This window comes from Scomber scombrus, chromosome 17 (assembly GCF_963691925.1).
Source record: "Scomber scombrus chromosome 17, fScoSco1.1, whole genome shotgun sequence".
Classification (NCBI taxonomy): Eukaryota; Metazoa; Chordata; class Actinopteri; order Scombriformes; family Scombridae; genus Scomber; species Scomber scombrus.
The window spans coordinates 7,263,280-7,285,701 of record NC_084986.1 but is presented as its reverse complement, the minus strand read 5'-3'; the positions used below and the strand labels follow the sequence as shown (position 1 = coordinate 7,285,701).

The window sequence follows — 22,422 nt, the reverse complement described above, 5'->3', positions numbered from 1 at the left end:
TTTCACTGGGTAATTATTGAACTGACAGTTGTTTTCAGATGTTTATCACCCTGGTTGGATTGGATGGTTAATGATTATCAAGGAGCCTTTCAGCCTGTTAGTATATAATCGTACATATAGGTGTGGCGGCCATTTATTTTTGAAACACTTTGCCCTGAGGAAGATCTGACTGCGATTGAAATGTTACCCTTTAATACACATATGAGGTTTAGAGTCTGTGTGCAAGTGTTACTTTTCATCAATTATTCACAAATTAAACTCCAGAGACAACAATGTTGATGATGTAATGACAGTAAATCACGGAAAGCACCACTAATGGCAACAATGGGGATTTTAATGGGATATAATGGCCTGTTCCAGCTGGAAGCCTTACATTGAAGAAAAGTGTAAAATCTCAAAATATTCAATGAGACTTAGAAAAGTGAGACAATGTTTTATTTATTGAGAACCTTTCAGGCACAGAGGAAATTCAAAGAGCTTTACATAAGACAAATAAATGTATAAGAACTACATTTAAAAACCCAATAAAAAAGGAAAAAAGAAAATATTACATTTTCGTGTTAAACATCAGATAAATTAAATACTTTATATAACAGCATGTTTGAACTGAGGACGTCTTCAATTTAAGTCTCAATTCTGGTTTTTAGTAATAAAATTGTGTCCAAATTTGCATGACTAGCAGTGTTTAAATGCTGTTTTTAGTGTGAATTTTCCCTTTAAAGCCTCCATGTGGTTGTTCAGTGTTACCATAGCGACCTCTAGTGGACAAACTACCTTCCCACAGCTGTTAAACTGGTGTATTTATACATTTCTGTAGCTGTTTGCATTTCTTGCTTGGTCTTTTTTTCGTCAGATTTTCACTAATTTAACATTTAAATCATGTTCAGGTTGATTTGTGAACACAAATGCACATAAACAATGAACCATAGCCAATATATATGTGGTTCAAGCCTATAGATTTTGTTTTAATGGTGTCTTTGTGTCCATCTGCTTTACAACAACACACGTCCTGCACACTTGAAAGTCTAACCCTTCCTCCTGAACATCAATTAAAAGTTAATGAAAATATTAATTGTTTGTCCTATCTAATCATGTCTGATCCCATTTGGTTAAGTCTACACTGCTGGGATTAGCCCTCCATGTCTGCACTGATTGACGCGTCATTAGCTGCGTGAAATGCAATTAGACTGTCCTGTACTTTGTCTAGATGTGGAGGCCATCGAGCAATAATCGTATTGTCCTGGCTCCTTGCACAGGTCTAGCGCTTTCTCCTCTGACAGACTGATCGATGATTATTGGCAGACAGCTCCACGCATTGATCCAGACTCTGTAGTGTATCTATGGACTTTTGCGCTTTAAAAAAGAAGTCGTTTGTGTGTGTGTGTGTGTGTGTGTGTGTGTGTGTGTGTGTGTGTGTGTGTGTGTGTGTGTGTGTGTGTGTGTGTGTGTGTGTGTGTGTGTGTGTGTGTGTGCGGGGACCATTAAGGTGCAAACTAGTGCGGTCCATTTCCCCAAATATTTGATGTTAAGATAAAGCAAGGCAATAGTAGATCAGGAAGTCGGTGACAATACCTACAGCCATGTGAATAATGAGGAATTTGCGCTGACCACCAACACAAGTTCAATATTGACTTTCTGGAGCAGCACCGCCTTGTTGTCACGCAGGGAGACGTTTCTAATGAGATGCCTTGCTTTGCTTTAATGTAATGTGTAAACCACACTGCACCCACTTCTTCCTCCTCCTTAAAGGCGTCATCTTTTTTTTTTTCTTTTTTTTTTTTGCACTGTCTCCACAGCATCTAAACTTCCCCAAACAGCAGTTCTAGCAAGCAAAGGGGATTTCATGTTTCACAAATGGAAGGGAATGACCTATAAATTGGACTGCTTTTGAATGCAAATGGATGGATGTTAATTAACACCTGTGTTGTTGATTGAAGGAGCTTGTTGGCCTTTGATTGAAAAGAAATGGCACCTAGGAGTATCAGAAGTAGCTTTGAACTAGGAAACCTGTCTTTGATTGACATGGGAAGGAAGAAAGACTGAGAAATATCACACAAAGGGCATCTTAATTTCCCGAATTAGGGGTTGTAATGTGAGGGAGAGGGGATACCATATGTATTTTAGGCTCTGGAGAAGAGGAATTTAGACTGGCCTTTGGCTGGACTGGACTATAGATCTGCTGTGAATTTACATGTCTGCACTGTTGTTTCTGTCATCAGACAATCTGATTGACCAGTTTGTACCTCACTTTGTAGGCCTTTGATGGAGATGAGTCTGAGTTATAGACCTTATACTGTTCATATTCAACACTCATATCTTAAATAACCCCTGTGGAATTAAGTTTTTGGAAATAAAGGTTGCCTTTTTTTCATTTGCCAATACTTTAAAGATATAATATTGTGATTATGTCCTCAAAAACATGACACAACTGTATGCCACTGTACTATTATTTTATGATGGATGTGTGCTGCGTTATTTTGTGCATATTTATAATTCTGTGTGTATGACTTTTACAACATATGTAGTTTTATTCTATGTTTAAGGTTTTAACATCTGTCAAGGGACAATGATTAACAATTCTGGATCATTAGAAGCTTTCTCTGTTGATCAATGAGCAGTGTTCATGTCAGATTAACTAATTAAGTAAAAAAAAAAAATCAAGGTTTAATTTTCCATTATTTTGTGATTTGGATGAGTAAAATAAATGTTTTTTTAAATGACAAATGTCCCACTTTAGAATGAAACATTACTAATAAGATATATTGTTATATTATGCACAATACAAACTTTACATTACTGTTGTGCACGTGCACATTTTATACCAAAAGTTGCAAACAAAAAGATGCAAAAGGAGCAAATTTAATCAAACAAGCATCATATTTCCAGTAAAATTGCAATGAATCAAGTTTAAAGGCAAAAACAACAACTTCATTTAATAAAAAATATAATAAAGTAGGTATTATGTCTGTAATAAGAGCAGTGTGATATAAACTGCTGGTCTTAACTCTACACACATGCACATACCTGTCTTTGCACACATACAATTGGATTGTTTTTTAAAATGTTTTTCCAATTCAGTGAAATATTTGACTAACGCATGCTGTGATTGTACTAAACATGAGTCGTGTCATATGGTATCATGTCTACAGCACTAATTAATATTTCTGGCACTGTAAACTGGAGTGAGCGGGTCTGGCAGTCATCTGTCATTTGCTCTTCCTGTGTGCTCCTTCAGTCTGTCTGACATCTCTGAGCAAACACAGCCCAATACACAACCACAGGCAGGGCCTTCTGGGCAGCCAGTGAGAGCACCCCTCTTCTAATGTTTGTGTGACAAAAAAGGCAAGGCAAATCCTCGCAATGGAATCAGATAATCACCAACCTGTGAAGAGCCTGCCCCAATCCACATCCACGCCGGCCCCCCGGCCCCTGGATTAACTGTCTGTTTGGCTAATAATTTTAATCTGCTGGAGAGGGCCAAGAATGGGTGACAGGGCTTGGAATAAACATCTAATCCTATACTCCCCTCCTCCCATCTCTCGGAGGCCTGCGTCCCCCCCCCCCCCTTTTTTTTTTGTTTGGTACACCAAATGAACAAATTGGATGGCCTTCTGGTTTTTAAGCAGGTCCTCCTGCTCTCAGTCCATCTTTGCTGGACGAAAATGCTTTTACAGCCACCCAGACAGAAATAAGCCTGCTGTGTGACAGACTGTTGCCAGACTGCCCCGGCCTGACATCGTCCAGAGGAATGTACACGTCAGAGCGTGGGGTGTGTGTATAGACAAGGGTGCTACAGAAGAGAGGGCACTACAGGTTCACAGGGTCAAGAGATGTCTGTCTGGGTCTCATGTGTGGCAGCAGAGGACACACTACGGGTGGTACGGAGGGGAAAGTTTTCAAATTATGGAGAAGTAAAAGTGCCAAGACAAAGATAAAACCAAAACAATTTGTTAAAATAAAGGAAATAATCACCACTTATAATTGTCCCATTAACCTCTCCCTGATTTACTGGAAATAAGAGCAGCAAGTCACCTAAAATCCAGATGAATGTCAAACTCATTGGTGATGAGTTAACCAATAATTAGGGCTGATCGGATGCAGGTTTTTGAATCACAATGCTGATATTTGTAGTCAATTATATTTTTTGTTAAAAGTCATTTTAAGTTCGATATATTTCTGGACAAATTAATGCACAAAATAGTTGTTTCTGCTGCAATCTTATTCATTTTAGGAGAGAAAATCTGAATCTGAAATAACAAGTAGACCAAACCATGCACCAATTTAAATATTGTGATGCCTGATTTGGCCTTTAAAAATATATCTTAAGAATTATATAAATACATCAAATGCACACATAAAACCTCAATTTGATGCTCGGATTTTGCCAATTCAAGATCAATCTAAATGAACGTGTTTATTTACACTATAAAGATCAGATTTTAGACCCTCATTCTGGCTTCAAATGCAACACAGACATCAAGCATAGTTTTAGTGGAGCTATGGTGAAATTACACCCACACAATAAGGATGGCACTCGAGTCTAATTGTTGCTGTTTGAAGTATGGCCACTTAGATATCCTGTTTAGGATGGGGCTGTATTGTCGCACCTTTGTTCTGATAAGGGTCCCTGCCCCCATCGACAAAGTGCGAACGGCTGGGAGGGCCGCAACAATATAAGGGGCCGGAGAAGTGTCAGGGGGCCACTGTCTATCTCTGGGTGACTTGTGCTACCGTGCTGCTGTCGATCACACTGAAGTTTTCCTCATGGATTTCCTCCGCGCTTGTGTCCTGTGCACCGTATTCTTCGGTCTCAACGAGGCTTTTACGCATCAGGATATGAAGGACGCTCTGCTGCAGAAACTGGGCTTGGATGAAGTTCCTAAGATCCATAAAAGGGATTTGGAGAACCTGGTTATTCCGGCGCATATCAGAAATAAGTACACTTCCATGCTGAAGATGCACCACAGCAGGAGACGCAGGTCTTTGCCGAGCCTGGCGGGCATCCTGAGGGGAATCCCTGGCAATGCTGGTAAGGACCTTCCCCATTATTAAAATATATAACATGTAATTATGTAGCAATTAATAGGAAAGTGGCTTTGGCACCGATGCCAGTTCAAGTAAACAGTTATTTCTGTGCGTAATTGTGACAATTGATGCGTAAAGACAGTTTTACGCACCGAATTACCTTTACCAAATAGAAATTTCTGGATAATTAAAAAAAAGAATGTCACCTAATTTCTTAAATGCTTTGTGCTTTAGATATTTCTGGAGAGTATGTGTACTCTGACACCACCCGGAATCGCATGGTGTTCGACATGGAGGCGAGAATCCCGGAAAACAGCGAGGTGACCATGGCGGAGCTGAAGCTCTACCAGAGGGCTTCTTACCAAAAACGCTTCGCTGTGGAGAGGAAGAACCACCGGCCCGTTAACAACGCCCGGGTCAGCATCTACTGGGTGGAGGTGCTGCCTAACGGCTCCAACCGGACATCGCTGGTAGATTCACGGTAAGAGATGTTTTTTCGCTCTTATGACGTGTTGTAAAAATATATTCACTGTACTGCAATTAAGAGGCGACATCATTACGCCTATAATTAAATGTTATTCATCCTCTCAGTGGTTGCCAAACAGACAATCGGATCAGGAAATATCAGTTTTACCTTCTTCTAATTAATTGTCTCTCGTGTTTCACAGGTTGATCCCCATTCACGAGACTGGCTGGAAGAGCTTTGATGTGACACAGGCGGTGCACTATTGGTCCAAAACCCAGCAGAAGACACCTATGCACCTGGAGGTGTGGATCGAGGGCGAGAGACCTGGCAGCTACGCGGCAGAGATGGCCAAGAGTGTGCGCTTTACCACCCAGGAGCAGACGGACAACACCTTGGGAAAGCCCGAGCTCATCCTCTACACACTCAACCTCGAAGAGTACGGGTAAGGGCGCGAGCGTTTGATATACAGGATATTGTATCAGTGTGACAATTAGCCCATATCCTCCTTCTTTTTTTTTGGTACCTGTCAGCATTTGCATTCGTTATTAGAGTTGTAGCAGGGTGGCACAGGGGCGTTAGTTTACTCATTCTCATTGTTTGGAGAAAGTTAACAACACATTACTGACTGGCATCAATAAACAACCTGCACGTGCTCTAATTTGTATTTTGTCATCCTGATCTTTCTTAAAAAACTTTTTTCAAAGTTAAGACTTCTACATAGATATATTTTAGATCTGATCTGAACAGATTAACCAACTAAAAAAAACACATAAATCATAATTGGATAAAATCTTCGCAGGGGTGTAGCTAAGAGATTCTGGGCCCCCTTGATGAAATGCTTTGGCACCCCCCACCCCCCTCTTAAATGAACAATTTATCTAACTGTCTTTATCTTTTCTTCTGCAGCTCTCGTGGCGACTGCGATTCCAACCAAAACAAAGACACCTGCTGCAGGGAGCAGTACTTCATCAACTTCCGTGCGCTCACCTGGACACAGTATTGGATCATCGAGCCGGCGGGTTACCAGGCCTTCAGGTGCACCGGAGGCTGCAAGCAACCCAAGCGCAACTACGGATACGGGGAGAGGAGGTGCACGGTGTCTGAGAGCGCTCCGTTGCCCATCATGTACCTGGTGAAGAAGGGGGACTACACAGAGATAGAAGTGGCAGAGTTTCCCAATATGATCGTAGAGAGGTGTGCGTGCACAATGGACAATGTTTCCATAGTATGAAGTTAAGCTGATGAAAAACTGCTATAATAACTCTATAATGACTGAGAAGTGTTATAGTTTCATTGGGGAATTGACATATTTAATGGTTTTTAACAACACGTCTAGTACTTTCTATTTAAATAGACATTTATCGGGAGTTTCACACACAACACTAAACTCCATTTCCTTTCACAAGCACTTTTATATATTTTGTAAATTTTTGATATCCTTTTTTATTTTTATTCGAATTTGTATGAGTTGCGTCGAATAAATCATTCAAATTCTGTCTGATATGTTATATTTTCAAGCTGTACATAATATGGATGAGTTTATGTTTGGAAAATAAAATATTTTGTTTCACTTAAAGCTTCTGGTCGTCTTCTTCTTCTTCCCTGCTGTCTGTCTGCAACTCAAGCCCCCTTTTCACATTCATGACGGCATTCACATGCAGTTACATACAGCTGCCGGGCTCCTCTTTCACCTCTGTATTTACACTTATAGGAAATTGTGGAGCAGAGCAAATAATTTGCCTAATGACTTATAACACTTGTTACACTGAGGGCACGCTGTCGACGACAATGAGGGTCGAACCTGCCTGTAATGCTTTATTTGCAGTGGGAAGAAGCTACACGGCCACATACAGAGATACATGGAGTCAATTCACATTAAGCGAGAATGGGGGTCCTTGTGTGTTTACATCAGGCTTAGACCGGGCCAAACGTTGGTAATCAGGGCCAATGCCTAATGCGCTGTTTGCTGTCTGAGTGGGGGGTCTTGTCATTCACTAATATGCTGCTGATGGAGGTAAACATGCAGGCCAGCCGAAGACAAGCAGCTGTGTGTTTCGGAGGGAAGTGGATTCCCATCATGCACCTCCGGCAACACCATGACGCACGTGAATAGAGGGAACGCAGGTGGCGTTGTAAAGAAACATGAATGTCAAAAAAGATCATACATACTGCTTTTAGATAAACATACACTCTCTATCAAAAGTCCTCACGCCTTTTTCTTTTAACATTCAATCAAAGTAGGTTTAATGAAGCTTTTTAACATTGAAAAACTAAACTTAATATCAATGTGAAAACAGATCTATACAAGTATTCCCCTCACCTTTAAATCAACACGTCACTGATGCAGCTGAGTCGTTTTAGAAAGTCATAATTATTTAATTAGAGAGTCAAGTGCTTTCAATTGATTGTAGTATAAATATTCTGCAAGGCCAGTAAAATGGGATCAGAGGAAAACTTAAACCATTAAAGGAAAGGAATAATCCAAGCGACTCAAGTGAAAGGATGAAAGAACATTTCCAACATCCTTTAGAGTGCTGTTAAATCAGTTATTAGGAAATGGAAAGAGAACAGCTGTAAATCTGCTCTGAGGAGCTGAGCTGAAAAACTGAGACAGTGCATGAAAAGGTGGACAAAGAGAGACCTGTGAAGGAGTTCAAAGCTCCAGAGGCTCATATTTTAGGGACTGTGGAGGGATAACATCAGTTGAGTAGATGCTTCACCAGTCAAAGATTGGTGGGATATTCTAAAGTTAGCAGGAAGAAGTGTTTTATAGTTTGATGGGAGCAAAAATGTAGCTTCCTGGCCATCAGAATAAATGTAGTGTTACACTGCAGGCAGCGTTACGTGATTTAATTACAAAATAAATGTAACTGTAATCCGTTACTGAGAAAAAAATGTGTAATTAAATTACAGTTACTTATGAAAATGGTTGGTTTTCCAGCAGTCACCAAAAAAATGTCACTCATGAAAATGTGGATGATTACAAAGGGGGTTACATCTGAAGTCAGACCTTTAAGATTTTGCTCAGGAGGGTTTTTTTCTTCATTTTTAAAATATTTAACATGTTACTGAATAAATATATTGCTGTTTTTAATTCTTTGAAATCAACATTTTTTATTTTTTGTTAATAAATCATGATGTGGGCTTATTTGGAGCACACTTGGGCTTAAATGGTGTCACAGTACCAATTAAGCCCATGCCAGACTTTAGACTTTTTTCATCAAATATTTTTATTTTATATTCCAAAATGTACATGAACTAATGAATACATTTTCAAATGAAAGATAAATCTTGCTTTATAAGAAATGATCTCCCTTATAAATCATGTCAGTATCCATGAAAAACACCTGAGCTTAGATTTAGGTGCTTAATGGATACACTTACCCTAACAGCTGAAAACATGTGTTAGAAAATTAGAAAAGTATTCAAATGTAATAAGTTACATTACTTTGATTAAGTACCTAAAACAAGATATATTATTTATTATATTTTAAATAGAGTAACTAGTAATCTGTAACCTATTACATTTCCAAAGTAACCTTCCCAACCCTGGTGGAGTGTATTTGTAAAATAAAGACATAGAATGAATGAATACAAAACGACAAATCCTATTGTCTCCAACTAGAATATCACGAGAATCTGCTCTCCAGCGACCTGCTGCACCAACACCACAACAAAGAACAAGCTGCTGAAAACCAGAGACGGGCCAGGGGACCATCACAGCTTCTCTGCAGCAGGCTTTGGGAGGTGATGAATGTAATGAAATGAATGCAGGGAATTTCAGATAAACTATTGAAAAGTGACATATAGTCTGGCTGAAAGTTGCAATCTTTGAATTTGTTTTTATAAAGAAAGACAATGAGCAAAAGTATAAAAGAACAATGTTATGTTATCCAGATCTTTATCCATACCAGACAGCAGTTTTGCAAATAATAGGAAAGGGATGCAACTATTGTAGCTAAATACTAACATGGAGAGTATATTTGATCAATTTGTAGGGATGTTTTCACTTGGACAATAAAGCCACATTAAATCTACTTTAACACTTTTAAGGCAATAAAAGGTTGTAAAAACAAAACTCCTCCAATGACAACTTTTCATATACACTGTAACAAACAACAAAGCCACTGTGTACCAGCTTCTTTAACTTTAATAGAGTTGAGACAAATTTTAAAAGAAAAAATACAATCCCAGATTTTTGAAAAAACACAAATATCAAAAAACTGTCCGATAGAAAAAGACAACAAATCTCAAAGCTTTTGCACTGTTGGTTTAATAATAAAAGACCTGATATACAACCTGCAACATAAAGCGATTAAAAAATATAGTGTCTGTTGTTTTTTTTTGCTTTTCTTCTTCTTATAGATATTAGACTGTAAACTCAAAAGCTCGCATTCTGCTAGATTTGTATGTATCCAGTACAATTAAAACAAGAGGGCAGAAACTCTCCAGACATTTAAATATAGTTCATCACACAGCAGTACTCGGGCAAACTAACACTTTCTTCATCACAACACAGTTATTACTTGGAAGTCAATTAATGTACATTCGTGCATGGTTTGAAATAGTGGTGAAGTATTTACATGTTTAAATATCAGCATGGGCAGGAAATAAATCTTAAAAAAGACAAAATAAACCAAAATTTAAAAAAAAAAAAACAACCAAGTGGACAGAAACCAGTGTATATTCTGTATTAATGGTCTGTTTTCCAGCTCGGATGTTGAAACACGAGCTGGGTGTCCTCTGCCAGGATAATGTGGTGTGGCACATTATGCGAGTTGTTAAATGAGGAGCTGCCATTCATTGCCGGGCCACACAGTTACCAACATGTTAACTCTTAAGAATGCCTTGAAAAACCATTTAGCAATACCTTTTTAATAAAAAAAAGGTGTGGAAAAAGAAATAAGTTGATCTGCTTCTTTTCCTTCAGCCTGAAAAAGGATTTAATGAACAGTTTGGTGGTTTCGATCGCGGGTGTGTTGCGACACTGTGTAGCCCTTCGTTTTTTTTGGTTTGCTGGTGAAAAAAATGGGCGACCTCTGCCTGCCTTCAACCACTTTTTGTGCTGAGCTAGCATCAGAAATGTACTTTGTTGAAATAGTGGTGTTAATTTAAATTTGAAATAAAAGCAAAAACTTTTAAATAAATTTGTGGTTCTGAGTTTTAATTGATCAGTGCTTGCTGTTTTCAGAAGTTTCTGCACTTAAAAAAAAAAGGAACCGTTAATAAAAGACAAATCTAGGAAGAACCCCACTTTCTCCTGAAAATCAAGTGTAGTCAGTGCCCTAATTTTAAGAAATATAAATTAAAACAATTCTTTTTAAAATAAATGTATTACAAAAAAAAAAAAAATGGCTTACTTATATCCTTAAAATGGCTTGGCCAAATTACTTTCCCAAAGCAATGTACATTAGAATAGCTGGAGTGGAGGTGACGTATCAAAGACAGGACCACTTAGAGGAATACTTTCCTAATGAGGTGTCGACTGGGGCCGGTAGCAGGGCTGATGTCCTTATTGTTTGAAGTAGCAAACCAGGCCATCGCCCATTCAAAGGTCTTTTACACACCTTTGAACTGAATCAAAAGTCATAAGCCAGGAAGAGATGTAAAAAAGCCAACGAGTTGTTTATTGTAGGTCTATGGAGTTTAGGTTACAGGTTTGATGATGGGAACAGAAGACAAAAAAAAAAGAAACTGTAATTAATTTGTTTCATTTCAACTGTTTGACAGTCGAGTCTATTGACAGTCTAACAATAGTATCCAGCTAACCGTGCTGCTTCTCGCTAAGAAGACACGGTTCCTTTCAAAAAATCATTACTGTTTCTTAAACTTCTCATACAAACTACGCAAACACAAATATTTACAATTTGTAATTAAAAAAAAAAAAAAAAAAAAAAGCACAGATAAAATGCACAACCCTGAAAAAAAGGAGAAAAAAAAAAAATCTGAACATTTAGCCAGACTGGCAAAAATGTTTCTGGTTCCTGATATTACAAACATTAGATTTTTTTTTTTTTAAAAGCACATCATTTAAAAGTGGTGAAAAAAGGATAATATACAACAAAGAGAAAAAAACCAAAAACAGATGATTGAATGACACTGAACCCACGTTGTACATGTGTGTACAGTTATATAAAGATCAATTACACTCGGGATACAGCCTGGTCTCCTCTCTGATGTGGAATGTTGTTTCTCCAGATCGCTTTAAGTCTTTGTAGGTTTAGTTGGTGGGTTTTAAATTTGTTTGTTTTTTTTAAAAAGTGGGCTTTAGAAGAACAAAAAAAAATAATAATCAAACAGCGGGGTGGAGGGATGTTCCGTGGCTAGTGGTGGGTCTCAGTGTCGGCCACCAGTCCGTTAGAACAAGTGTCTTAATAATATCCAGGCTGATACTGCTGGCTCCACGGCTTCTGGTTCCAAAACTGCACAGGACACACAAGACATGCAAAAGTTTACTAATATGACACAATTTCACATTATCTACCTTCAGTTTTCTATATTTCATTGCCTTTAGTTAAGTTTGGTGCTGCACTTCTGACACTGCAAAAGTCAGAGTTTAAAGCCTATAAACGCGTACTGTGAAAGTCGATACTTTAACTGCATGTTAGGAGAGATTTTAGAGACTTTTTAAAAGCAGTCGAAATTACTTACCCCTTGCTGCCAACTCTGGTTGAAGGCCTGAGCCTTGTCCATGCCGTTCCTGTTGCCGCCAAAGTTGCCGCTATTCCTGTTGTTACCGAAGTTGCCGTTCTTGTTGCCAAAGTTGCCACGGTTGCCTCCCCTCTGCTGGAACTGTAGGGGTAAAAAGAAAAATATGTCAGTTGAGTATAGAGATTATTGAAAGAGTGACTGCATATGTTTTTAAAGCTGAAAAAAGATTGATTGCATGTTCACATCTTAAAATATTTGAATGCTACAGACGACTGAAATCGTCTCAAACTGGACCACAGGAAGTACAGGTGTCACTGTCTAACCCACCTGGCCGGGATGTCCCCTGTTTCCACCGCGGTTCATGTTGCCTCCACCTCCTCTGCTCATGTTCCCCCCCCTGTTCATTGGGCCACCTCTGTTCATGTGACCTCCCCTGGGGCCCATGTTACCACCCCTCATTGGTCCACCTCTGGGGGATCCACCCAGGCTGGGAATGGGACCGCCACCTCGGTTGAAGTTGCCACGGTTGGGGAAACCTCCTCTGAACGCTGGTGGAGGCAGGAAGCCGCGAGGGGGGCGACTGAAGCCACCGCGGGGGCCGGGGGCTGCAAACAGAACAGAAATAGGAGAAATTAGATTGAATGGCCCTTTACTGCAGGCAAGCTTTAACACCAACGTGGCACTCTGAGCTGTAATCATGTGTTCCCAATCCTACCTCCTCTAAAGTTGCCTCTATTCTGGAAACCTCCTCGGCCACCACCTCTCTGGCCAAGTCCACCGCCACGGCCAAACTGGTTCTTGCCTCCCCTGCCGCCACCACGGATGCCGCCACCTCTCTTTGGCGTTGTGCTTCCCTGGTTGGGTTTCTTCTCAGCGGGCAGAGCCGTCTTGCTTTCCTCTTTGTACTGTTCCAGCAGCTTGGCACCGTCCTCCTTCTGAGTCTCAGCAAAGACGACCTCATTGAAACTCTCTCCTTCCTCGGGCAGAGAGAAGAAACCTGAAAGAGATGGAAAAGAGGGATGAAAACACACATAACCACATCTGGAAAAGAAAACCAACCAAGAGACACCAAGAAGAGGTTTTAACTACATACAGCTACACTTAAATTCTTTGTCACATCTTTAAAAGATTTTTTTTTTTTTTTTACCTTTCATTTTGAGGACAGCGTGCTCGGGAACTTCTTTGCCGTCACTCTCAACCTTCTTCTGGACTCTCTCCTTGAAGTCGTCGTCAGAGGGCAGGACCACCACAGCCTTACGCTGGAAGCCTGCGAACAAGCACATCTTCCTCTTCTGGCCTGGGGCAGACAAGTTAGTCTGGAGAAGAGGAGAAAGATGCTCAGTTATAATGTGATTATCATACAATTTATTTCACAGTCATATCTGTATCATGCTGGTGAGTCACTTACATGATCCAGGATGTAGTTTCTCTTCTTGCGGGCGGCGATCTCGATGAACTTGCCCAAGAAGAGCGGTGCTCGCTGGGAGATGGCGGTCAGTTTTGTGATGTCCTTTGACTGACGTTTCAGGCTGTTGATCTGTAAAACGAGTGAAATATGGTGAGAAGAATAGCAGGAAAGAGGTTGTATGTCAAGATTGCACTGTGTTACTGAGTAAAGAAGCTACTATTATATCACAACTGACCATCATCTTGTCCACAATGGTGTCACTGCCCAAGATGTAGTATTTGCCGGGGTTCTCCTGGACATGGTTCTTCACCCATGTAGTCTTTCCTGAGCCTGGCAGGCCGACCATCACGATGATCTATGCATGAAAAGAAAAGAAAAGTCAAGATACTTGAAAAAGTTAAATTTGCTACAAAACACAGAAGTGCATGACTGATAATGACTGTGCTGACCTCGCAGTCGGCCTTGGTCTGTGGCCCCTTGAGCCCTCGGACTCTGTCGTCCACTGCGATCTGCTGCAGGAAGGTGTAGCCCTGAGGCTGAGGGAAGTAGGGAGTCTCCATCTGGCCAAAGTTAAACTCCACGGCGCAGTTGTGGCAGATGACGTGGGGGAAAAGAGCCTGGCCGTTCAGGCTGTCCTTGCTGACCTGGAATGCGACAGCTGGCTCTCCGCCGTTCTTGGAGAAGGACAACACCAGCTCATCACCCTCAAAGTCCTGAAGAAGGAGAAAAGATGGTTTATTTGTGCACTGGAAAGACACTGAAAAAACATTTATATCTACTAATTTTCAATATAAGAAAAGGCTGCGGTTGTTATTGCTCTTATCTTACAGAGAGAATGACTAGTTCTTCATATTTCAATTTTCTCTGAATGCATACTTTAAGTATATTTTAATTCTAAGCTAAATACAAATAGCAGTTGATCCAACTGTGTCTTACAATAAGGCAGCAGACGACATCATTCTCCTCATAGGTTTCTCCAAAGTCCTCTGTCACACAGTTGGTCGTCTTCTTGCCCTTCCCAGAGTATGCGTAAGAATGCTCCTCCTCACCTAAAACGTAATGGGAGAATATATTCAGTGACAGTTAGCAGAAGCCATGATATTTCTTAATTACGACACCACTTCTCAGTCACTGGGACTCAAATGGTGTGTGAATCATCCGTGCTGGCAGTAGGCCAGTCACCATAGCCACGATGCGGCCAGAACTGAGGCCATTTCACATTAATGTGTCATGCTGCTTATTAACCACTAGAGGGATCTCAGGACAAGACCGGGATTCAAAAGAGGACACCAGCCTCATTGTTCAATGTGAAGTAAGCCAATTTATCTACACACCCAGTGCAGTTTGATTTGGCCAAGTTTTAACTTTTAATACAAGGTTTACTTTGTTGCTGACATTAAATGAATAAAATGCACCATTAAAGCAAGATAGTGTGCAGGATTTGGAATGAGTGAATGATAGCAGATGGCTTCATTGATTTGGACATCTTAAAAAAAAAAAAAAAGCCTATTATGTTTCAGTCCTTAGACAGTCGAAACATCTCTTGCACACAAAGACTTGAGTAGTTTACCGTGTATTGAAAATAAGAAGGGACACCCACACAGTGTCTTCACTTGCTCAATAAAGACAGTTTAATGTTGTATATATTAGACTACCTTTTCTAAGCAAGTGAAGACAGTGTGTGGATAATCCCTTCTTTTAGTCCTTACAGGCAAAAAGGAAGCTAAAAACACCCACATATTCTTTAACAGCTAACATCTGCATGTGTTATGTGACCAAGTATGAATCATTCTGGCAGTGAGTTAAACAAAATGTTGCCATGGGTGGATGGAAAGTGTATGACATACCACTTACATACCCAAGATACTGAATGCATGAATGACACTGCCAACAGTACGCTTGGAGAGAGGGTGAAACTGTAGAGCTAAAGTGAGAGTAGAGACACTAACCGAGCAGCAGTGTGCCGGTAGCCAGGGACCAGCCGACCTGAACGTCATGGATGTCCATGTTCTTACTGGAAATGTGCTTCACTGGAATCTTCTCTGTAATCTGTTGACAATAAGCAGGAAACACATGTTGTGAAGTAATGAATTCTTTGAGAATGATGAACAGGTTACCTCAAGTCCCACCCAGTGAATCTATTAGAGCTGTACCTTCATCTCAAAACAGGCTTTGCCTTTGTTCACTCCATAGGTAGCCTTGCCTCCGGACCAGAGATAAGCAAAACTTTCCATTGTGAGAGATGAGGCGCTGTAACGGTCCCGTGACACCTTAAAGTGCAGGTCGCAATTGTCTAAAGAAAGAGAGAAAAGACATTCAATATCTGTATCTATGACAGTAAGACGTGTTTTATAACAACCTTTAGTATCCATATTTATTTTTTAGACATTACATATGGTTTCTTATCTTGCTATTGGCTTTATTTTACTGTACATTGCTTTATTACTTTTATGCTTACATTGAGCTGCTGGAAACCTGAATTTCCCATTGGGATCAATAAAGTGACTATATTTCTCTATCTGAATATCAATATGTACTGCAAGTGTAATTAATGTTCAAGTTAGTTATCATTAATTATTGGACATGTTTACATATAGAATCTGCATACATTGGAGAAAAAAAAATGCATTGGTGTAGTCATGTTATATTTAAGAATCACTTACAGGTATCCAGGCAGACTTTTGTGTCGTCAAACTCCTCATCCTCTTCCTCCAGGGGCGGCACAGGAGACTTAAATGAGGCCCTGAAAAGAGACCACATGCAGTCAATTGGAGGATTCGCAATCATTTCAGCTGCATGGGTACCATTGCTGAAAAAATATAAGTGGAGGGGAAAGAAGTAAGAAGACTAGTGTAAACAATACAAAAAAAAACACAAGATAAAAAACTGTAAATTGGGCAGGCGAGCCTCCAAACTTTCTCTTTTGGGATTGTCAGCTGTAGTGAGGGCTTTGTCAAACAACACTTACCTTGCAGTATCCAGTGAAATCTAAAATGTGAGAGATACACAGAGAGACAGCACCTCCGCTAGCCTTAGCATGCAAGGCTATCCCATTGATTTAAAAAAAAAAAAAGTGATTATCAGACAGACTTCCCCCCCCTTTTCACATCAAAGTGTGTTTATGGTCTCCAGCACTGCTAGTGGGGTCAGTCAGATAGTGATAGTGATTTAAAGTTATATTTAACTTCCAGTATGTGGAATCCTAAATGAAAAGGTCATGACTATCTCACACTGTGCTGTGTAGCTATATAAATGATGCAGTTGTCATGTTTAGCTAGTCTGAAATGAGCATTCATTATACATAGAGCTACAGCAACTTACCAACTCTGTAGCTTGAGAGATTAGATACTTAAAATCTCTAGTTTAATAAAAAAAGGGGGAAAAAAAGGAGCTAGTGAAAATGTTAAAAAAAGGAAAAAAAAGTCATGCTTAAGCATTTTGCCACCTGAGGCAGTCCAGCAGCAGTAGCAGTTGCAGTACTAGTAGAGAGATTATTTAGGATTTTGGGGGTTCATCATCCCATTCTCATCTGCAGCAGTCAAAAGGACATCTGCCATGATATTTGTCCTCTAACAGCCTCGAGTGCTGTTACAAATGGCTGCTATGGGGAGATTTATGGTAGCTCTGGAGGACATTCTGTCTTAACTGGAGCATATGGTCAGTGCAGCCAGCCAGCGGGTCACACATACTGGCTGCATGTGTGTGGCTGCCCAGGGGCCTACGATTTCACATAACGTAGATTGATACACTACAGTATTATAAGGGGAAAAATACGGTAATGGGAAAATGAGGAGACTGGACTTTGACTTGGAAGTGAAAGGCATCTTTGAATTATATAAAAAAATTCTTGGCTTTCAGGAGGAGAAAAAAAAACATTTGTAGAGGCAGCAATATTCGTGAAGAGTCCCAGGCGTTTCCAAAAAGAAAATGTTTTTTTTTTAAAAAAAGGAAAAAAGTGATCCCATTTCCTGCCAGCTGATCCTCAAACGGTTAACAGCGCAATGAAAACAAAACACTGACCAAGAAGTAGGTACATGTATGCACACACACAAACACTCACATACACGCCATGCATGATGTCACCTGCACAAGGGGTAGAAAAAGAGCCTCGTAAAACACACACACTCACCAATGATGACATACACACAAGACATGAACCATGAGACAGAAATAGCATTTTGACGTCATACAACCAGTGAAATTAAAAACAAAAAACGAAAATAATAATTAAAAATAAAAAAATAGACCATTGCGAGGCAAAACGATGGACGGTCAATAGCGAGTTCCTCCGTGGACGTATCCAAAACACTTTGGGAATTTGTTTTTTTTGTTGGTGCTACCCTGCAGCAAATGGACCCCTCCTTCCACGCCTCTCAGCTATTCCTTCCCCAACCCTCCCTCCCTCCCATTGAAAAGTGCACATCTGCTACTTTCCTCTGGGTTCTCTTTGAGCAGCCTTGATTCACCTTGAGGACACAACCGGCTTTTTTTTTCTCTTTTCTTCAAAACAATAATAAAGTGGCATGAGGAACAGATGTGGAAAATTCATAAGAGACTTGATAGATGCACTTCTGCTACAGAATGCAGTCCTTTATATAAAAAGACAATGTGAGTGGGCACTGTAAAAGGGTAAATGGTAAGGTTCTTTTTTAAAAAGTAGACAGGGATGACCCTCAAGACATATGTGTGAAAGTAGGGTTATTAATAGATGTATAATACTTGAAAAATGAGGGTTTTCCTCTTGCTAGTTATATATAAATATATATGCGCATTGGCACTTAAAGCCAATACAGTTCAACAAAGCTATGGATGGCACTTCAGGGATGCTGAAGGCCATTTTTTGCTCTGTCCCATCCTTACCAGCTGTATTTGTTCTCTTCAATAAATTCAAAGTAGCCCCTTCCATGTTCCTCCCGGCGTCTCTTAACACCCTTCTTATTCTTCTGATCAGCATTCGTGTCTTTGTCCGCATCCCCTTTGAAAATAGAACAAACATATAGAATGAGGTGCTCCTTTTTGTGTGAGAGAGAGGTCGGACTGGCAGTGGGGTTCTGGCCCACAAAGCCCGTTCATTAGTTACATAGAGTCGACCATAATTAATCAATAATAATGATAATAATAATAATAGTAGTATGAAAAGAGGTAACTAAGAGGCAATACCTCAGGATTACACAAATACAGTCATACTCAACAAGCTTTAAATGACCAGATAGTAATTACAATGCAAGCTGGTCCAAAAATGAACAGTGTGAACAAGTGTTTGCTGGGGATGTGGGGGTAGAGAGGAGAAAACAAGTCTCTGCAAAAGAAAATAATGGGGACATTATATTAACCCAGCAATATAGGGCTTAAAATGTATAAATATATATATACACACTGTTGTCAATAAGCTTCTCAAATAAGCTTTAATTGTGGGTCAAAGTGTACTTGTTTGCTGGGACAAATGCATCATGCAAAGGTAATGGAGAAACCTATACCCCCCCCCTCCCATCCTACCCTGAATAACTTTAGATGCCTCATAGTAAAACGTTGTGCATATATATTTCTTTATATTTCTCACCTAACAAACATGAAGGGGTTTTGTAATCAAACCGCAGACAGACTCAACCACGTGTTAGCTAGACAAGCAGCTCCAATGCCTGAATGTGAGCTGACTCAGGGGTTCCCAACCCTTAAAAAAAAAAATCAACGTGTAGACACTTTAACCCCCTTAAAAATCTTGGAAATGTGGCTTTAATGTTGTAAAAGTTGCCCAAATCTCTGCAGTAGCTATTTTCACACATTTCATTGCTATGCCACGTTTAATATGACTAACCTACACTGTAATTAAAAAAAAAAGTAGGTCACTTTCTTAGCTAATCTCTTCCAACATGGGGAACCACTGACTGAACTAGCCGACCAGCTAAGCTATTAGCACCACAAGACAAAGAAAGAAAAAATGACGTTAGCCTTGCCAAAGCTAACATGCTAACCAACAGCGGGGGCGCAACGCAAAAACCCCCAAAAAACTTTAATTAATTTGTGATAATTAATTTTTACTCTACTTCGGCTCATGCAAAAATGTAGTAGCAACATCCACTAATGTAATAAATGCTCTTATATTAACGCTATTCGGCTGAATTGTCTCATTTTAATGTTATAAAAAGATGCTAACCCGGTGCTAATGCTAAGGCTAATGTTAGCTGGTCGGCTAACTAGTGCTAGCATGGAATGGTTAGTAAGGTCACGCCATTTGTGTACCAAAAAGATCTCGGAGCGGAGGGGTTTTGGCGTTTTCAATCACGCAATTTTAACGCTATCGACATATTTAAAACCGACTCCCGTTTGCGTTTAATATAAAAAAAACCGACACCCAGCCACAGTCCATCCAGCCAGTCACATTTTCTTTCCAGTCGACTCACCCTCAGCAGCAGGCTCCCCGGGCTCACCGTCCTCCGTGTCTATCTTCTCCATGTCATCCACGTCTCCCTTGAGCATAGGATCCATGTCGTCCTCCTCCTCTTCTTCCTCTTCTTCCCCTTCACCCATCTCCTCGTCTTCTGCAGCAGTAACAGGAGCAGCAGCAGCAGCGACATCGCCCTCACCGTCACCACCATTCTCAGGCTGTTGCTCCTCTTCTTCTTCCTCCTCCTCTTCTTCTTCTTCCTCATCGTTGTTGGCCTCCATGCTTTCTTCAATAGGGCCCTCGCCTTCTTCCTCCTCGCCCATGCCTTCTTGGTCGCCGGCTCCGTCCGCAGCAGCCGCCTCCGGGTCCAGTGGGGAGTCTCCGGCCAGGGCCTCCTCATCCAGCGCGGCCTGCAGGCGGTCCATCAGCTCGGCCTTCAGCCCCTTGTCCGACAGATCGCGCTTCTTCAGCTCGTCCTTCAGCTCGTTCACTTTCAGCTTTTTCACGTTGATTGAGCTCATTGTGACTGTGTTTGTGTGTTCTTTTGACGACAAAATAGATTTTAAATAAAAGTCACAAAAAAACACGACGACAAATAAATAACTGGGCGCCCCTTTTGTTAAACGGATGAAGCTCAAAACTGCGCCAAATGGCACCCGCTGTCCGACCAATGTTTTACCGGCAGAAGAGCCTGCGGTGTGGGGGAGGAGGATGACGTGCGCTACCGTAGTCACTGGGAGAGCGGCGCAAGCGTGTTTATATAGCCCGCTGACCATCTGTCACTACCGTAAATACACTAAACAAATCCTCTGTTGTGGGGGAAAAAAAGTCTTCAATATTATGCTCTATGCGCTTTAAAGCAGGGGCGATTGTAGGATGAGACCTTTAGGGGGGCTCAGCTCAGCTCCTAATGAGAATTTGACATACAATGCAAGTATTTAAAAAAAAATACAGTAGTAATTTATTCATTTTTAGGGGTGCTGAGATCAAATTTAGGGGTGCTAGAGCGCCCCTGCTTTAAAGATTCCTGCAGTTTATAGTTTTAAAGGGTTACTTGGGTTCATTCCACCCAAATATTGCTTTCTGTCTAACTACTTACAGTTTTAAAGGTTCATTCCACTCAAATATTGCTTTTTGTCTAACTATTTCTAGTTTTAAAGATTCATTCCACCCAAATATTAATTTTGTCTAACTACTTATAGTTTTAAAGGTTCATTCCACCCAATTATTAATTTTGTCTACCTACTTATAGTTTTAAAGGTTCATTACACCCAAATATTGCTTTCGGTCTATCTACTTATAGTTTTAAAGGTTCATTCCAAACAAATATTTCTTTCTGTCTAACTACTTATAGTTTTAAAGGTTCATTCCATCCAAATATTGCTTTTTGTCTAACTATTTCTAGTTTTAAAGATTCATTCCACCCAAATATTAATTTTGTCTAACTACTTATAGTTTTAAAGGTTCATTCCACCCAAATATTATTTTCTGTCTAACTACTTATAGTTTTAAAGGTTCATTCCACCCAATTATTCATTTTGTCTACCTACTTATAGTTTTAAAGATTCATTCCAAACAAATATTTCTTTCTGTCTAACTACTTATAGTTTTAAAGGTTCTTTCCATCCAAATATTGCTTTCTGTCTAACTACTTAAACTAATAGTTTTAAAGGTTTACCTCACCCAACAACTAGCCTAAACGTATTAACAGGGTTGGGATGGTTACATTGGCAATGTAAAATGTAAAAGTTAATTGTTTTTTGTTGTTTTTTTTTTTAATGTATTCTGCTGTTTGTTAATTTAATTAGCTCTGTCTTTTGTGTCTGTGCGTGTGTTTATGCCTGCGATGCCTGTCTGTTTTAGTATGTGAATATAATTTGATGGGTGAAGATAATAAAATTCCTATGACAAATGATTGAGATTGTATGGAAGTTAAAGGTCAAGCGAATTAAAGCAGATCAAATTATGTAATTTAATTTCTGTAAGGAATGACAAATATGTCGAAAAGTTATGTTTGTATCCCTGCTCACTCCAATAAAAAAAATATGGGAAATGTAATAAGTTACAGAATACTAGTTGCCCTATTTAAAATGTAATGTAACTATTTGAATTACTTTATTACATTTGATTACTCTTCTAATGTTCTAACAAATGTTTTTAGCTTTTAGCACCAAAATCTAAGTTCAGGTGTTTTTCATGGATACTGACATGATTTATAAGGGAGATCATTTCTTATAAATCAAGATCTATCTCTCATTTGAAAATGTAGATTTTGGAATATAAACCCTAACCCTAACCCTTAATTGGTACTGTGACACCATTTAAGCCCATGTGTGCTCCAAATAAGCCCATGTCATGATTTATTTACAAAATATAAAGAAATATATTGATTTCAAAGACTTAAAAACAGCAATATATGTATTCAGTAACATGTTAGATATTTAAAAATGAGGAAAAAACCCTCATGAGAAAAATCTTAAAGGTCTG

The 22,422-nt window shown here is 39.7% G+C and overlaps 2 protein-coding genes across 2 annotated transcripts; one reads left to right on the top strand and one right to left on the bottom strand.

The window, feature by feature from the left end:
• The first annotated feature begins 4,764 nt into the window (after positions 1 to 4,764).
• lft1 (lefty1) lies at positions 4,765 to 6,722 on the top strand. Its single transcript, XM_062437634.1, has 4 exons — positions 4,765 to 5,029; positions 5,260 to 5,506; positions 5,694 to 5,933; positions 6,398 to 6,722. Exons 1-4 carry the CDS (start codon positions 4,765 to 4,767, stop codon positions 6,720 to 6,722), a joined length of 1,077 nt encoding a protein of 358 aa, XP_062293618.1.
• Positions 6,723 to 9,616: 2,894 nt separating this feature from the next.
• hnrnpub (heterogeneous nuclear ribonucleoprotein Ub) lies at positions 9,617 to 20,593 on the bottom strand. Its single transcript, XM_062437084.1, has 14 exons — positions 19,952 to 20,593; positions 18,411 to 18,525; positions 16,214 to 16,293; positions 15,704 to 15,843; positions 15,500 to 15,599; positions 14,487 to 14,599; positions 14,000 to 14,263; positions 13,786 to 13,905; positions 13,551 to 13,679; positions 13,290 to 13,458; positions 12,858 to 13,139; positions 12,470 to 12,747; positions 12,143 to 12,283; positions 9,617 to 11,913 (listed from the first exon to the last, which is right to left on the bottom strand). The coding sequence occupies exons 1-14, from the start codon at positions 20,454 to 20,456 to the stop codon at positions 11,863 to 11,865; spliced, it is 2,487 nt and encodes an 828-aa protein (XP_062293068.1). The 5' UTR covers positions 20,457 to 20,593; the 3' UTR covers positions 9,617 to 11,862.
• Between the last annotated feature and the right edge of the window lie 1,829 nt (positions 20,594 to 22,422).

Bases quoted from the DNA above. Each gene is read 5' to 3' on its own strand.
- lft1 (XM_062437634.1), top strand. From the start codon at position 4,765: ATGGATTTCCTCCGCGCTTGTGTCCTGTGCACCGTATTCTTCGGTCTC. The intron at 5,507-5,693 runs GTAAGAGATGTT...CGTGTTTCACAG, and splicing joins ACATCGCTGGTAGATTCACG to GTTGATCCCCATTCACGAGA. The intron at 5,934-6,397 runs GTAAGGGCGCGA...TTTCTTCTGCAG, and splicing joins CTCAACCTCGAAGAGTACGG to CTCTCGTGGCGACTGCGATT.
- hnrnpub (XM_062437084.1), bottom strand. From the start codon at position 20,456: ATGAGCTCAATCAACGTGAAAAAGCTGAAAGTGAACGAGCTGAAGGAC. The intron at 15,844-16,213 runs GTAAGTGATTCT...CTCTTTCTTTAG, and splicing joins AAAAGTCTGCCTGGATACCT to ACAATTGCGACCTGCACTTT. The intron at 12,748-12,857 runs GTAGGATTGGGA...TTCTGTTTGCAG, and splicing joins TAGAGGCAACTTTAGAGGAG to CCCCCGGCCCCCGCGGTGGC.